Genomic DNA, 17,047 nt, shown 5'->3' with positions numbered 1-17,047 from the left:
ACCCACATTTCCAGTGTATTATACTTATATATAGTATGTATACTTTAGTATATTGCCTCTTGGTGCAATGCCAAATTTAGTGTAACTTGCTATTAATAATTATATTGAAGTATCCAAGTTGGACAATTATGTTTGTGGTAATACAGCTCTCATTAGGTTCCTTTCCAGGATACCTTCTTGAGTTGGAGAAAAGAGAGATAGAAACAGCTAGCACACTACGAATTATATATAACTCAGAGTACATTCATGAGAATGTGTGACGCAAGTGATATTCTCCTAGCCTGGGTATCATTATGGTAAAAAAGATCGGGATGCTGTCGTAGGAGATACGGAGCCATTCAGTGAGGAGTATGACAATATTGGGGAATTTAGTTAGACAAAAGTAAATAATACTTTATTCATGGAGTATATGACATCAGAATTTTGAAATGGTATGTAAATGTCAGGACTTGTTGATGATGTTAATGTGAAATTCATAACTGATGTGTATTTTTCCATCCAGTAATCTCTTACCCATTGAATTTCCATAATCCTTTGTCTAGATATTACTTAAAAGAATGTTTAATATCCTGTCTATTACTCTACATTGGTATGTACTGAATAATGAATCATCATCATCATCATCATAATATTTAATTACCACCGGCATTGTTCTTTGCAACTATTTGTTTAATTTTCATAGCAACTCTATGAGTGTTATTATTACTCCCATTTTACAGATGAGGAATCTGAGGATTTAAAAGTTAACCTACTCACATTCACTTGGAGTTAGAAAAGGTTTTGATCCGTTATAGCACGTGGGTTTCCACTTGAGTATCTAAGGAGTAGTTAAGATAGTGGTTGATTGGAGAGCTCCTATTTTTTTCTCTAATTCCCTATTTCTTTCTTGATTTATATATAAAGTCATTTCCCATGTGAACTAATAATAATAATTTAAATGCATATAGATCTTTTGAGACTTAAAAATATGTTCATCTTTATTTTTTAAGTCCCTATGTGACAAGTAAAGAGAGTACAGAAGTTGTGAAAATAAATGCAGAAGCCAAGTGAGCATGAATGTGAGCTCTTGACTCTCAAAACAGTGCTCTTTTCTCCATGCTGTGCTGTCTCTTGTGTCCTTAGCAGTTGTTTGCAGATACCAGGCATCTCATCAGAGACCTCACACTGCATTCAAATTTTAGGAAGCTTCCAAAGAGGAATGTTTTAGACTTTTGTGATTATTGGTTTTAGTTTCAAACTCCCCAGGTAGAATAAGGAACTCATTATAAGATGGAAATATATAGAGTTGACATGTATAACTATTAGCAGTATATATTTTGGGGGAGTAAAATATAGAAAAGAGATAGCAAGAAGGGGACAGTTTCTAGTATAGTATAGAAATTAAATCCGGTATACGGTGAGAAGAAATTCAGGGAAGGGAACCTGCAGAGAGAAGATTGGCACAAAGAAAAGGGATTGATGTTAGGCGAATTTGTCGAGACAGTAAAGAGTAAGGCAAGAAGATGAAGGTGTGGGCTGTGGGCAGCCTCCAAAGGCCAGTAGAGAAAAGGAAATTCTATATAGAAAGTGAGGCTATAGATGGAACAAGAAAACATTGTGGGTAGTGATCCCTTTCTACTCTTAAAACCTGTGATTATGTAAAAGTTAATGAGAGAGAAAGTAAAAGTGAGCAGAAGCTGGTAAGAGAAAAAGATGAAAGCTTCTGGGAGAAATGGAAGGTTAGAAAAGATGACATTTCTTGCATCCTGCTGCCCCGCCAGTACTGCACTATCACAGTGAATTGAGGGAACTTTTATGATCTGAGCGGAGTTGGGACTTCCCAGCGACCACTGCGTCACCCACTGAGAGGATCCTAAACGTAGCCCACATGGATAGACTCTTGGGCAGAGGTAGCCAAAGCAGAGGCTTAGAAGAGACTTTGAATACGGCAATTGCTTCAGAGTGGAGTTCAAGTCAGAATAACGTAAAACTCTAGGGAATCTGGCTGCGACGTTCTCCTGCCACATGTTGAATTGCTGTTCATAGTTCATATTGTACAATAGCTGTTATGCTTCAAGGCGTTTACACTCTTCTCTATTAACTGCCATTCTCCGTAGCCACTATTGGCTGTCCAGCCTATCAACTTCTATTTATTTAACTGTTACGTTTGTCGCCTAACTTGGATTCTCATCATTTACTTTCTAATGTGCGTAACGAAGCACGTCTTCTTCCTGAAAGTATGTCTGGGCTTCTTTTCATGTCAGAGATATTATGCTACCAAGAATGACCTTGTATGGATTACTAGCTGCATAGCTCTTACTATGCACAGTATTTTTTTATCTACCATTTTTTTCTTAGAGAGAAATCAGCCCAGTGGTCTATCTCACTGAAAAGTTAACATTGTTTCCTAAACATTTATAGGTAGTGCTGGGACACCGGTCACTTTTAATGAAAATGGAGACGCTCCTGGTCGTTATGATATCTTCCAGTATCAAATAACCAACAAAAGTACAGAATACAAAATCATTGGGCACTGGACCAATCAGCTTCATCTAAAAGCAAGTATCAATATAAACTTATACTTCGTGTATATTGTTCTCAAGGAGAGACGCTTTACTTTTAAGTAATATAGCATTTGTTAGAATTGATCTTCTTGTAAATAAGTTTTCAGAAAATGTATGATTTGATCCTTCTTCAACTTTAAAATGTTATGAGAAGTCTTAAATGTCTGTAGAGATATTTACTCTCTGCAGGGATTTAATGAAAGATCTCATTTTCTTTTAAGTGACTAAATATACATTTAGGGAAACTTTATACTTTTCTGAAAGGCTCAGTTGTTCAGACCTTTGTACAGTGTGTGTGTGTGTGTGTGTGTGTGTGTGTGTGTGTGTGTTTGTGTGTATGTGTGTGTTTTGGAGGGAGGGGTGACAAACTGTGCCATGAATGACAAAGTCGGTGCTTAATAAGTGTGCTTCACCTTTGCCCCATCATAAGTTGAGATCTTGCAGCTATGTCTGCTGGATGGAAGTCAATCATGATCTGTACTTGCATTACCTCTTTGAATCACAACATCAGAGAAGGTTAATGTACCCCAAAGAGATGTTCAGTTTTTTAACAGCCCTTAGGGCTGCCAGCTGTCCCTGTCCCCCTGGAGAGCCATGAAGGCCCAAGGCCCACAGATTTTGCAGTTCCTACAAGTGGCCACGTGAGGAGAACTTGGAGAGCCCAACTGGAAGCGAGGTCGCAGGGCAGCGAGGTCGCAGGGCCTGGGGCTGGTGCCAAAGGCAGTTGGTCATCTGCCTGCCCAGTGTCATGCTGTGTCCGCCACCCGGGGCTCTGTCTCCTCCTGCTGGGACCAGGTGGGGCTGGCACGTGGGATAACAGCAGGAGGAGAAGCTCTGTCAGATGAGTCTAGCTGGCAGGCAGCTCTCCAGAGGGGCTATCCGAGGGAAGGGGTCTTTGGGGACACTGGGGGGCGCTGTCTGTTACCAGCACCCACTAAGCATAAGGGGCTCCAGAGCAGGAAGCCCGTCCTGAACTTGACGGATAGGGAGGCCCGGGAAGTCACAGGGCATAGGGCAGGCAGTGGCTGCGTGAGGAGGGCACAGGAGTGGTTGGAGAAGCATCTGCCTACCACGGGGTAAGGAACCATTTCAAAATTTAACAGCCTGTGGTGCTATATCTATGCACGCCGGCTCCTTCTGGTCTAGACAGACAAGGAGTGTGCTCTGTGGTCGCAGCTAAGGATCAGAGTTCCTTCATACATGAACATTAATGTTCATAATACATTCTCTCATACATCTGTAACATTGGACTGCTGACAGGAACTGAGTGGCCGAGGAATCTCTACAGCAGCAGTGTTTCCCCTGTAGGCAGTGAGGTGCTTTTAAAAGCACCTGTGTCTAATAAACCAGAAACATACCCTTCTACTGTTATATTGTTCTCATGTGTATTTCACTCTTTCCTCTAGTAAAAGTACCTCCTCTTCTTGATTCTCAAAGCTACCGTAACACTGTGAGGGCTGAGTTCATTTCGTAAATGAATACTTTCATTTCCTAGCTACAGCTTATCCTAGCTGGAAGGTAAACTCTTATGACATACATGAGGGTGGGGAGAGAGATTATTCTTGCCTGTGTGTGTTTTCCACGTGTGTATGTGCTTTCTTGTGTTTGAACCCATTTGAAAGACACCAATTTGGTGTTTTTAATACATTTTTCACCTCTGTTTGTCCAAATATAGCCCCTGAAGTGCTATGTTTATACAGCACCAGTCACCGTAGTTCTCAGAAAAGAAGCAGATAATGAGAAATAAGGAAACTAGGATATTTATGATTTATTGTCTCCGTAATGGCTTCCTGATAATTGTCACAGTTCCGCTTTCAGTAATGCACAAAGACAGCTCATATTTGCCACTATGGTTGTACTTCGTAAGACCACGTGTCTACACCTTACTACATGTAGCAGCCTGATGAAACCCTATCCCTTGTCCTGCAACCCAAACTTATGGAAACAAAGCTTTGATAACTCTGTGGGTTATTGATGCCAATCTGAAAATCAATTGCTTCTTGGCAAAAGCCCTTTTGACAGTGGACCTCTGTGAAATAAAATAATTAAACACAACAAAGAAAATTTGATATGGGTTAAAATAGGGAAGCTACTTTTTATCTGACTTTTATGAATGCCAGACTGCTTACTATATTCTTATGATTAAGGATTTAAATAACAAAGTTCAATGGTTGAAAAATATGTGCATTAATATATAATATGAAGATACCTAAAATAATTATATACACAAGCACACGTACACACACATCTCTCTCTCTATATATATATATTTATTATAAAACTTTATGTTGAATCTCAAGCTCTTTTATGTACATTTACGGTGCATGAAAAGTTTTATGTTTATTATTGTGTTATTGCTCATAAAATACATCAAAACGATTTGTAAGAATTATTTCTCATGCATGATTATAATCGTTTATAACTACATAGCCATGCTAGCTTTACTGAAACAGAGAGGATCAACTCTCAGAAAAGAGTGAATTAGTTTGTGAAGACAGGTCATACGTCAAGGGTTGAATTCTGAATTTTATCAGGACAAACAAAATGTTTCTCCTTGGGAACAGGATTAGTCATCTGTTTGGAGGTGGAGTAGGGGTTCCTTGGAAAGTGACAGATTTACTGAAGTTCTGCTTAGATCTCAGGCAAGGCACCAAACAAATGCTTTGCCCCAGTTTTGTCATCTATAAAGTAGAAACATTAATAGCACCTACCTTAGATGGTTGTAATAAGAATTAAATGAAATAATACAGTAAAGACGTTAGTCCAGGGCCTGGCCCACATGACATCCATAAACATTACCTATTATTAATCCAGTGTCTCATGATTCTGTGTGGTCAGTGGGAGACCTGAGAATGAGTGTGGTGAGTAGAGAAGTGAAGGTTCTGTCAGAAGAGGCACTTGAGTTTGCTTTAGCAAGTTCAGAATACGTTCACTTAAAGTGGGGACCATTTGTCCCTATAGCCCATTGCCTGCCTTTAATATTGGCCTTAATACTTTAGCAAATCTATCTGCACTTACAAAGTAAACTTTATTTAATATAAGTATGTAGTTTCTTTTCCTGTGGTAGCCCGTGGCTAGATATTGTCACCTAGGTAGTTATTTTTGAAGGCTTGGATAAATTCATTCTGTGCACATGCTGCATGCTAAGTGCTGGGATTAGAGTGAAAATGTGAACTCTGCTCTCAGGGCGCTCGCAGACTGGAAGGATAGATGGACACTCAAACCAATAATTCTAGTGCAGTGGGGCAGGCCACAGATGAAGTTATGTCCGTGGTTTTGCACCTGCAGCCCAGAGACAGTCCCCGAATCTGGCCTGACTGCTGGCGGGAGTTGTGATGATGGCAGCGGAGGGCGCTCTTCCCCATGTACTCCATCCCTTCTTATTCTCTTAAACCAGATTTGCAATAGATTTCACACTCTCAATGGTAAGCATTTATCAGCCAGTTATTGGATTGAATTTGGCTTATTTTCAAAGAGGCAGTTTTTCTGACTGAATTCAACCATAGGATAAGTTTGTGCACAGAGGGTGCACGATTATGCATATATGAGTGCAATAAATTTGCCCTGAATATATCTTAGTGGAGTGAAAGAAATTGTAAAAGTAGGTTATTCTTTGTTTGTTTTTCCTGGAAAATCATGAGGTGTTTTATTTCCTCAAAAACATGGTCTTCATTGTTCTAAATATTGTTTTTTTCTTTTTTATGGCACTAACATATGTTCTTAACTTAGCAATTACAATGAGTTAGTATAACTGTTTATTTTGATTTCGGTTTTTTATTCAGTAATCTCAGTCCACGCATGAAGGGCAGATTGTCTACCTGAGAGTGAATTTGAACAATTAGGCTTCTCCGTTTTGTGAGGCTTAACCTCTCAAGAGGCAGGTGGTCCTTATTAGTGATTACAAAACGTACTGTAACCTAGAGGTTCAGAGAAAACAGCGGAGCCTGAACTGCAAAAAGAACAGCCATCTGCTACTTCGAGTCCGCAGGGAGAAGGTGTATGGAGGCTACCGGATGGGCCTAAAATAACTGAGGGCTCACTTTTCTGTACTTCCAACCAGAGCTACTCTTTCTAGATTACTGTAGGATGAGGCATAGTTTTTGCTTGTTTTGTTTTATTCTTTTTTTATTCAAATAAGTAATTTGAAGATAAATAAAGATAGTAAAGGATAATGACTTCATAAGAACGTTTCATTGTTAGCAGCATGGAGTCAATTGGAAAGGGTGATTTGAAGGAGAAGGGCTTCATTTAATTTTGTGTGGGGCCACTCCATAGATGAAAGTAACTCTTGACCAGGTACTGAATTCTGACCCTCAGTTTTCTCATCTGTTAAGTGGGATAATAAATAGGCTTACTATGAAGATCAAATGCATTGGTATTCCAATGCATAGTGGTCAAAAACAAGACCTCCAAGTCAGAAAGAAGAGTTTTGTGTTCCAACCTTCCATTTCTGAGCCTTGGGCACGTTATTTTACCTCTTTTAGTCTCAGATTCTTCATCTGAGTGAAACAATCATAACTACTTCATAGAGTTATTGAGATAATTAAAGGAAATTGCATATCAAAGATCCTAGAACACTGCCTGCTACATATTCAGTGTCAAACGAATATGGCAATAAAAATTTTGCTTTGTTTTGCCAGGAAAACCAGCCTATTGCAGAGGACCTATAATGGGTATTGCAATCTGAAATGCCATCTACGAAAAGTCTTCTCTGCCTCTATCTTGATGTTCTGAGTAGGGAGTAACTGTAAAAAGAGTTACACTATGATAACTCGTCTGTGCCCTATATAATAAACCCCAAATGTTTATTTTGGTATGGAAAAAAAGTGGGCTTCATGAGTCAGTGCTTTGGGGACAACCAGAAACTCAAGCAAGCTTTCTGATTTAGTGCATTAAATCCGTCTTTTCTATGAACCTCTAGTGTAGTATTTATAACATGATATTTTAATTGAATATATGTCTTTGCCTGCCAATGGTCAGGCAAATACATGCTATACCAGGGGTTCCTCAACCTGCTTGAAATACAGAAAGAGAAAGTTTCTGAGTCCCCTCATTTGCCTCATGGTTATATTGCTTTGGATAAACATCAAAAGTTTTTAACCAAAACCACTAGATTCCCTAATGTCATACAGGAACAGCTTTTCTATGATGAAGGGTATTGAAATAGCCTTGAAGCAAAGGATGGAGTGAATGGAGTGGAAACAATATTCGAGGGGACGCTTGAGCCTTTATTTGCCTTGACTCTTAGGAGCCATGCGTTTCCTTTGCCTGTTTCCCCATTGCAAAGTTGCCTGCATTTGCAAATGCTCTTTCATATGATAGTCAGTGCATAAAAAAGATCATTCACCCTATGAGACAAGCAATATATAAAGCTTTTCCCATCCTACAAAGTATGAATGTGAAGTCAATTCTCCGAGACCCTTTACTACATTCCAATAGGACTTTAAATGCCGCTCTATCTCCTGCCTTTATATTCTATTCAGACAAGGTCTTTTTTGGCTTCCTTTCCTTGTAACAAGATGATCAGTTGTCAAAACTATATTTTTGTTCACTAGATGCAAATTTATTCTTTTCAAAATAAGTCACTTTGGGGTCAGTAATTAATTTGTGTTTATGAGAAAATAAGCATTTGGTAAATTCATGTTTTTGACACATCAAGCAAAGCCAAGGTAATTAAAGTTTAACTACGTTCTTGCTAGTACAGAGTAGGGGCTCCGTAAGGACTTGTTGAGTATGTCATGAACGGTATGCCGATATTTTCTAAATACTGACTTCATATGGAGCACTGATCCGAGATTATTGATGAGGAAGTTGACTTGTGCACAGATCATTTATTCAGTGACTGCTCCCTGCTAGGCAGGATGCTAAGCCATTGAGGAGTACAAGGTTCAATAAAATAAACTCCCAGATAGCAAATGATTTACTCCATTAAAGGTAACAGTACACTTGAATAATTATAATAAAAGCATACTTAGAAGGTACAGATTAAAGAACAAACTATGAATTAAAATATGTAATGATTACCTCCAACTAGAGGGACTGGATAAAGTTTGTTGAATTCAAACTGGATCTTCAAATACTTTGGTGGCTAGAAACGGTTGGAAGAGTGTGTAGGCCACGGCAAAAGCATCCATCCATCCATCCATCCATACTTCCATCCATTTATCTATCTATTCATTCCAGAATAAAGTGCCTCCAGTGTGCCATTGCTCTACACAGTGCTGGAATGATTTAGAGGTGTTACAGATTCAATCCCCATCCCTGAGTTGGGAGTGCACATCTATTGGATGTGCAGGCATATCCCGCCTACAGAGTGTAAGTTGTAAGTTCATTGATGGAGATGAGGAATGTTGACTAGGTTTTCATAGGGAGGTGGAAAGGGGCACAGTTTATTTAGGGAATTGAGTGTGATCCTGAGCTGCCAGTACAGAGGACTATCTGAGCAGAGCATATCATGCAGAATGAAGAAAGATGGCTTAAAGCTAAATTTTATAGGGTTTCAAAAACTATTAGAACACAAGTTGATATTCTTTAAGCTACAGTGAGCTTTTTGATAGAGACATTCTCAGCTTTACACTTCAGGGAAACATTTTGGGCAGCAAAGTGTAGATTGGCTGGAGAAGAGGTCGTTCCATTATTTAGCAGAAGCCATAATTAAGAATTAATTTCTTTCTTATTTTACCTAATTGTTTGGCAGGTTCTTTCCGCCCTATCTGTCCATCTACTTGGTTTGTGTTTTGTTCTACAAAATATTTAAAAGGACTTACTAAGATACAAAATTATGCCATATAAAATGATTTAATCTGATTAAGAATTCAGAAGCTGGATTCAATTATCTGGATCTAGTTGGAGTCAGATTCCCAGGGTAATCTAATAGTATCCAAGGAATCTAGTAGTTCATCAGGGAAAATACAGGTGGGGCACTAATAAAGCTATTATTATTCATGAAAAATAGGAAAAATCATAAGTGCTTAGTTATTTTGGTAAATAATGAAAGTGACACAGACAGGGAAAAGAAAGCTAAAAAAAATAATAGAGGTCAAATTGGAAAAAGCAAATCAAAAATACAATGCAACTAAAGAAGGACGTAACATAAAATGAAAAGTGCCTCTTTATACCAACACCAAAGAAGGGCAAAGGAGGATGGTGACTCTAGACGTTTATGGGGATAATAAAACAGTAAAAATGATAAATGGTATTTTAATCCTTACTTTAACCTTGGGAGGAGAAAAATAAGTGCAATTTTGACATGATGAGTAGTATCAGTAAGGTTACAAACATAAAGTGATAATGTAGGATAGAGGAATAACTGGGAAAAAATCATTTTCTTATGGTAGATTTACTAAACTAAAATATATGTGAACCCTGTATCCTAGGGTACTTTTGAAAGGCTCAGTGGACACATCAGTGTTATGTAAAATCTACAACGTACAAGAGAATTACAGGAACTGAAAAGTATTATATATGAATAAAATATGTAGCTTCCAGCTGTAGATGGAGGTCAGTAGTTGATAAGAGCATGAAACTAAAAAGAAAAACGTTCATATGTCTGTTGACTGAATCAAAAGTTTAACAGACATCTTTCCTCAAAGCTTTCACTGTCTAAAGAAGGAAAATAGAGCCAGAAGCTGAAATCCTCCCAAGTCCCTATTCCATTTTGTTGAGGTCATGGATCCTTATCTCTAAGTGAAGTTGCAGAAATGTGCAATTGTGCATAAACTCAGGGGTAGAGATGTAAAATGGTGTTCTTTCTTAAATCCATAAATGACAGAGGGATATAACAAGGACACAGAAAGGTACTAAATTTGACTAGTATTTGATTGCTTTTATCAGTTATAAAATCATTTGGAATAAAACATTATTTTGAGATAACTGCAGATTCACATTTAGTTGTAAGAAATGATAAAGATTCCATGTCTCCTTTACTCAGTTTTCCCCGCAATGATAACATCGTGAAAAACTATGGTGTAACAGCGCAAGCAGGATCTTGATATTTATACAGTCCACCAATCTTTTTCATATCTCCTCTTTCACTTATACATGTGTATGGGTGTTTCTATGCATTTTTGACCTGTGTAGGCCCATGTATCTACCACCGTAGTCAAGATACAAGACATTGCCATCACCACAAGGATCCCAAATTGTCATTTAATAGCCACACCCACATCCTACCCAGATGCCTCCCTTCAGTGCCTGGCAATAACTAATATATCCTCTATTTCTCTAAAACTGTCATTTCAAGAATGCTGTGTGGATGAAATCATATTGTACGTAACCTATTGGGTTTGGCTTTTTTCACTCAGCATGCATGGTTCCCTCCAGATTTATCCCTGTTGTTGTGTTCCTTTTAGTTGCTGAGTAGGTCCATGGTATGGATGTTACCAAACTGTGTTCAGTTATTCACTCTTCGAAGGACTCCTGAAAAATAATTATGCATCGACCTGCTATGAGCATTTGTTGAATTGTTTGTAGAGAGAAACAGCAGGGAAGAGTGATGTCTTGTCTCAGAACTGAACTAAATCATTTTTATAAGATAGTTTTAGAAGTTACATTTAACCCTTTAATATAGAATATTTTTAGAAAATAAGAAAAGGAAACTTGCTTGCTGCAACATACACCTCAGATCCTTCATAACTTGCTGCAACATACACCTCAGATCCTTCATAACTGGCGCAGTGACACCTTGGCTGCAGTGTGCTTAATTACTATAATCGCAGCAAACGTACCTAAGAGAAAAGTTCTCGTTTAAAAGTAATACCACCTGGATCTATGTCCTCTTAACGTATAGTCTGTGAAACCACACCTATGTTCCTTCTTATCGTGCTTCACTTTTCCATCCCTTCTGTCAATATTACACTAATGTTGCTGTCTATGACACTAAAACCCAACTCTCAATGAGTTTCCAAGACTTCCTCAAAGTCATCCCTGTCCTGTATTTCTTAAGTTGTTCTCACACTCTGCTAGGCTTTGCTGTATCTAGCTCTCATTTGACTGCTTTTGTAGCTGTCAGATCTGTTGGTACATGCATTTTTCTGCATTCAGGCCATGTTTTTAAGGTTCCAAAATTCAGACATGATTTCTAGATTAAGCCGCTATAAGATCTTCGAGCCTACTGATCTAAAATTTGTAAAATTTTTAAAGGGAACCGGCAGGGACACTGCAGTTGGCCTATGCTCTATAAATCTCCTAGCAGGAACCGACTTTAAGCTTGGCAACTGTGAATTAAATCCCTTAATTATCCTATGCTTAAACTAGTTTATCAAGGAATCAGCCAATTTTTATAAATGGTCTCCATAAAATATTTGACAGGGGTGTGATTTCATGTTGTTCAGGGCACACACGGACTTGGAGGACAGACCCTAGGAGGTTCTGCATGGTGTGGAAAGTGTCACTGGAAACTAGGAAACTTGCTTTTACCCAGACCTCTCATTCATCCTGAGATAGGTTTGTGCTTTATTACTTAATATTTGGAGCCTCAAGTTCCATGTTTATAAAATTAGGAATTTAATGTAGTTATTCACTAAAATTTCTTCCAGATCTATTATTCTCAGATTGGATACTTCAGATAGTTAACATACTTCAGTTATGATGGATGTATTTTTCTGTTTTTGTTTACTTGTTTTTTAGATTTAAAAGTTTAAGCCCTCCATCATTCAACGATACAGAAGTGATCCTACGGTGTAAACCTCACTGAACAGAGAGCTTCCTTATGTGATTTTTTTTTTTTCAATTTGGGATATTTATTTTAAAGAAGCATGGCTACTCATACCCTATGAAAACTAAAACCAAAATGGGAGAGGTTAGTAAAGACAACTTAGGTATTTTGCTACCTTGGTTTTAATAGAAATGTAAAAATTGTTCAAAACAGATATGATATTAGTTTTCTTTTGCTCTCCCAGCTGCATGTTTTTATAATATACTTTGAAAAATAGGACTCTGCTATAGGGGAGCTAAGTTGATTCTGTTAGTTAGACTGAATCCAAACATGGCTAAGTAAAAATAACTAACGTGATCTGAGAAATGCTAGTTTATCTCTAAAAGGAGGGATAAGTCCTATGTTTGTGAAGAATTAGGGGATGTCATGGTAGAGAAGAAAAGGCCGCATATGAGCAATAAATGTGAGCTCGGCTTATTTTTTCTCCTATAAAAAGAGAAAAATAAGATGCTTTCGGAACTCCTGCTGTGCTGTCAAAAATTGGGTTGCATTCAGCCTGTGACATTGAGGCAATCAGGCTGCAGCATTTATTGCTCTCTTACCTCATGTACAATCAATAGTTTTATAGTCAGGGGTAGAGGTATTGGAACTCAGGCACCGTGATCTCATCTCAAGTCCGCCTTCATCACAGGCATGAGCTTATCCACTTCCTGAATCTCCCCAGAGTTCTTTCCACTCTTTATCGGATTTTTACATATTTGTATGTAAAACTTCTCTCCTGAGAGAAGAAGTTCATACCGTTCTACTACCCTTATGACACAGCTTCCCACAGGACAATTTGGTTCATTTTTCTGCGAGTTTATGATGACTCTGAACATTAGGAGATAGTAGTCTCTTTTACAAAAAAAAAAAAAAAAAAAATCAAAAACTGTTGGAAACCTGAGGCTGAAATAACTTCCAAAATGATAACTGTGGCTCTTGTCCAAGTCAGCATTTTTTCAAATGCCTTCCTCAGAACACTGGTTCTGCAGAATTTTAAATAGCTGCTACATGTGCACACAAAGGCCCTCTGGTTTAAAAAGCTTAGGGAATGTTAGGACAACTGTTTTTGTTTTGTTTTCCTGCAAGAATTTGGAGACCCTTTAATATACTAATGTACACCATGGCTGACTGAGACATGGGCATTGAATGTAATGTTTAATAAACTGATTTAACCATGAATCCTTTTTTATTTGAAGAACATTTTGCGGAACTAATATTCCTTGAAACTTACTGTGAAAAATGTTGGCTTAAGTTGACTCTTCCACCTCAGTTACATTTATTAACTCATTTAATCTGTGTCATATCCCTGTGAGTTAGATACTCTTAGAGTGGCCATTTTATAGAAGAGGAAACTAAGATTAACAATAAGTTACCTATTTAAGTTCACTTGGCTCGTGGAAACAGAGATGAAATTCACAGGCATATATATCCTACTCCGTGTGCCTGCTTTTAGGAATACTAAAGAAGTAGAATCAGGAAGAAGTTGGTGAACGGTTGGTTATGGGAACCAGGAAAGGTGGAGCTCATGATGACTCTTTGAATGATTTAGTGAACAAATTCAGAAGCTATCAGGGCTGAGCTTGTAGTTCAGCTGACAAGTTATAGACACTCTTGGTGTACCCCAGAAGACAGGCAAGAAAAATTTCTTTTCCTTGAATACCAACTACTTTGCCATTCCCATAAAAACTCTATAAAACTAGTTGGCCAGTGGTGACACTTTGTATCAGTATCTGAGCGAAGCCTTGTTATAATGTCCACTGCCTGCCATAAGCTTATTAAAGTGTCACCGCTCCAGAATAGAGGCTGACACCAGTCAGCACAGTTACAGGTCTGAAATGTTTTCTCAGCTAGGAATTGAAGCTTCCTATTATATCCTGGCTCCTGTTTTACAGAATCTTCTTAAAGATCAAGAGTGTTGTATGTGAAAATACTTCGTAAGCTTCAAAATGCTATAGAATTGTTAGCTAGCTATTATTTGTGAGGGCCATAATCATTTTGTATAGAGAATAACAGCCACACAAAATCACATTTAAAAACAACACAGAACAAAATTTAAAAATCTCAACTTTGTCATTTTCCCATTTGGGAGAAGTTTTGACATATATTGAGGTAAGAATAAAATTAGACAGAATTGGATTTGCATACATTACTACAGAACTGAACTTCTAGTATTTAGTTTCCTCTGATTTTTGCATCTTTTTTTTTTTTTTTTTGGTGTGTGTGTGTGTGTGTGTGTGTGTGTGTGTGTGTGAAGTGAAATCTTTTACCTTCCCTTCAAAAAATAACTTTTCATACCCACCTCACATAAGAATGCCCATGGAAAATTCTGGTACTATAATTGGCACAAAGAGTAGGTTCTCAGTGAATGTGGGTTGAATCTGAAAAATCCTCTCCTAGAATTGTCACTTGACCATTCGTCTCCTGGGTAACTTGAGATGGGAAGGGATAATATGTATTTTTTCTTTAAGTTTAATAATTGTCCTACAGCTGATATATAAAATCAAATACTAGAAAAATTAGATAACTGAATTAAAGCTCCAAATTAAAAATGATAACTTTCCACGAATGTGTCTTTTTGCAGCCTTTTAGTAGGCTATATTTATTGGCATATAAAAGATAGCTGCTTTTGATAACTGGAGCCCTCACCATTCAAGAGTGTACCTCTAGAGCGTGGCAGTCATCTGCTACTGCCCCCTAGTGGCTGCCCCAAAACTGATCGGATTCTCTAAGTGTTGAAGAAGAGAAATGAGCAATGTTCTGGAGCTCTGTGGCTTCCTCTGCCCTCCTCACCACCTGGCACACATACAGCTTCACCCATGGAGCAGCAGACACACTAAGCCAAGCTGTATTCCTCTCCACACCAGTTGCTCCTTCCTCATACTAACCACCCATCTCTTCTCTGCCATCCCTTAATAATAATTTACAGCAGACAGCAAATTGATGATCTGCAAATAAATTTAGGAGACTAATAATTTACCCCAAGTTCTGCCGTTTTTAGAGTCTTCTAAAATTTGAAATTACGTGAAGTTAAAATAATAGTCTGCAGTGAGACAAGAGACAGAGAGGGAAGGCCATGCAGTTTTTGTGGAGGAGTGTAAACCAGAGAAACATATATTTTGTCGGCCAATCAGATAACCCTAAATTGTTTGTTTTTTAAGATTGACATCAGTTCTGAATCACCTATGTTAATAGAAAAGAATTTTAAAATTAAAAAATGAATCGTCTAGAAATATTCTATTTTTTAATATACCTTTTTTCTTTACTATCAATGTAAATGTGAATGTATTTGATATCATGAAATTCACAAAACTTTAAACAGAGTAATAAATTCATGGAAAGGTCTGAGTCAAGAGATGACACAAAGTTTTGAAGCTTCCCTCCTTTTTTGCCTTCTACTCGTATCTGATGTGTTCTTCGTTCCAATTTTGAGACCCTCAGTCTCATCTAAAACAACAGCCAAATTTCTTCCTTTATTGCTATTATAACTGGGTTTATTAAATGTTTAATTTATAGGGGGAATAAATAAAACATTGCGAGCACGTCCAAAGGACGGCCTTTTGAGTGTGGAGTTCTGGAGTTTGGAGGTAGGGCCCTGGGTGAGGGTGTGTGGGTGGGGTTTAGGCCCAGCGTGGTTGGAGGGGGTCTCCGAGGAGGTCTCCGAGTGTAGAGGTAGGGCCCAGGGTGGGGTATAGGGGCAGGGCTCGGGCTCTGGGCGGCAGCAGGGAGGCTCCGAGGGCAGAGAATTAGGCCTGGGAGCCCAACAGACTCCCTGGTGCCTAAGTGGACAGGGAAAGCGTTGGCCGCCGTTCACTTCCATTCCTCCGTGCCACCCCCCACGGGCTCCCCCAGGGTCTCCCCCATCCCTTTTGGACCCCTAAACGTGGGTGGGTCCCACTGGGTGTCGGAACACCTCCCCTCCCCCAGCCACCCCTCAGGGGTGCCGGTCCTGGAGGTCCGGCCTTTATTTTTGCTCCCTCTTCTCTCCCTCCCGCTCCCTCAGGACCCGCATGGTTGGAGGGGGCCTAGGTGGGCAGAGGATCAGGCCAGGGATCTCAGCAGGTTCCTGGGGGCCCAACTGGGCAGGGGAAACCTGGCCACGCTCCCTTTTGATCCTCTGCCCGCCCAGTAGTTCCCCAATTTCCCCCTTCGGGCGTGGGATCCCTTCCCCTCCCCCAGCCACCCCTCAGGGACGCCAGTCCCGTCCTGCCTCCACTTCTCCTCCGCCTTCACTCCCCCTACGCCCCACGTCCTACCCGGTCGCTGGGTGTGCCTCCCGTGTCCTTAGGTGTCCGTGGTCACCCTCCGGTGCCTGGTAGGTGCCCTAGTTGTGCGGAGACACAAATTCCACGTCCTCCTAGTCTGCCATCTTGACTCTGCCCTACATGTTAGTTTTTAAGGGAGTAAATCCTAAAGGTTCTCATCACAGGAAAAAAATTTTTTCTCTTTAATTTTGTACCTATATGAGATGATAGACTTTCACTAAACTTACTGTGATAATCACTTCATGATGTATGTAAGTCAAATCATTATGCTGTACACCTTAAAATTTTTCAGTGCTGTATGTCAATGATATCTCAACAAAACTGGAAGAAAAATTCGTGAGTAAATAAATAAGGGAATGGAGGCAGTAAATCCAACTGATTGCAGTTTAGAAGTCCAGTATTTTATCTTCCAATCTACTCTTTGAAATGGATATTGGATAATATGTACGTCTTCGCTGGGTTTATTTATTTTTTGAGATGCACATTCTTCTCCTCTAACCTATAAATGTATTAAATACTACTCAAGGATTTTCTAACGTTAAACC

At 39.0% G+C, this 17,047-nt stretch overlaps 1 protein-coding gene across 1 annotated transcript in view; it reads left to right on the top strand.

Moving 5' to 3' along the window:
* The window catches only part of GRM8 (glutamate metabotropic receptor 8), a 755,367-nt gene that overhangs the window by 599,954 nt on the left and 138,366 nt on the right, over window positions 1-17,047 (top strand). Inside the window, exon 8 of the mRNA XM_019924505.3 lies at window positions 2,401-2,537. Within this exon, the coding sequence (XP_019780064.3) occupies window positions 2,401-2,537 (137 nt within the window). The remainder of the gene's footprint in view (window positions 1-2,400; window positions 2,538-17,047) is intronic.

Source organism: Tursiops truncatus, chromosome 9, assembly GCF_011762595.2.
Source record: "Tursiops truncatus isolate mTurTru1 chromosome 9, mTurTru1.mat.Y, whole genome shotgun sequence".
NCBI classification, from domain to species: Eukaryota; Metazoa; Chordata; class Mammalia; order Artiodactyla; family Delphinidae; genus Tursiops; species Tursiops truncatus.
Note: the sequence above shows the minus strand (reverse complement) of the source record. Positions and strands in the feature narration are given on the sequence as shown.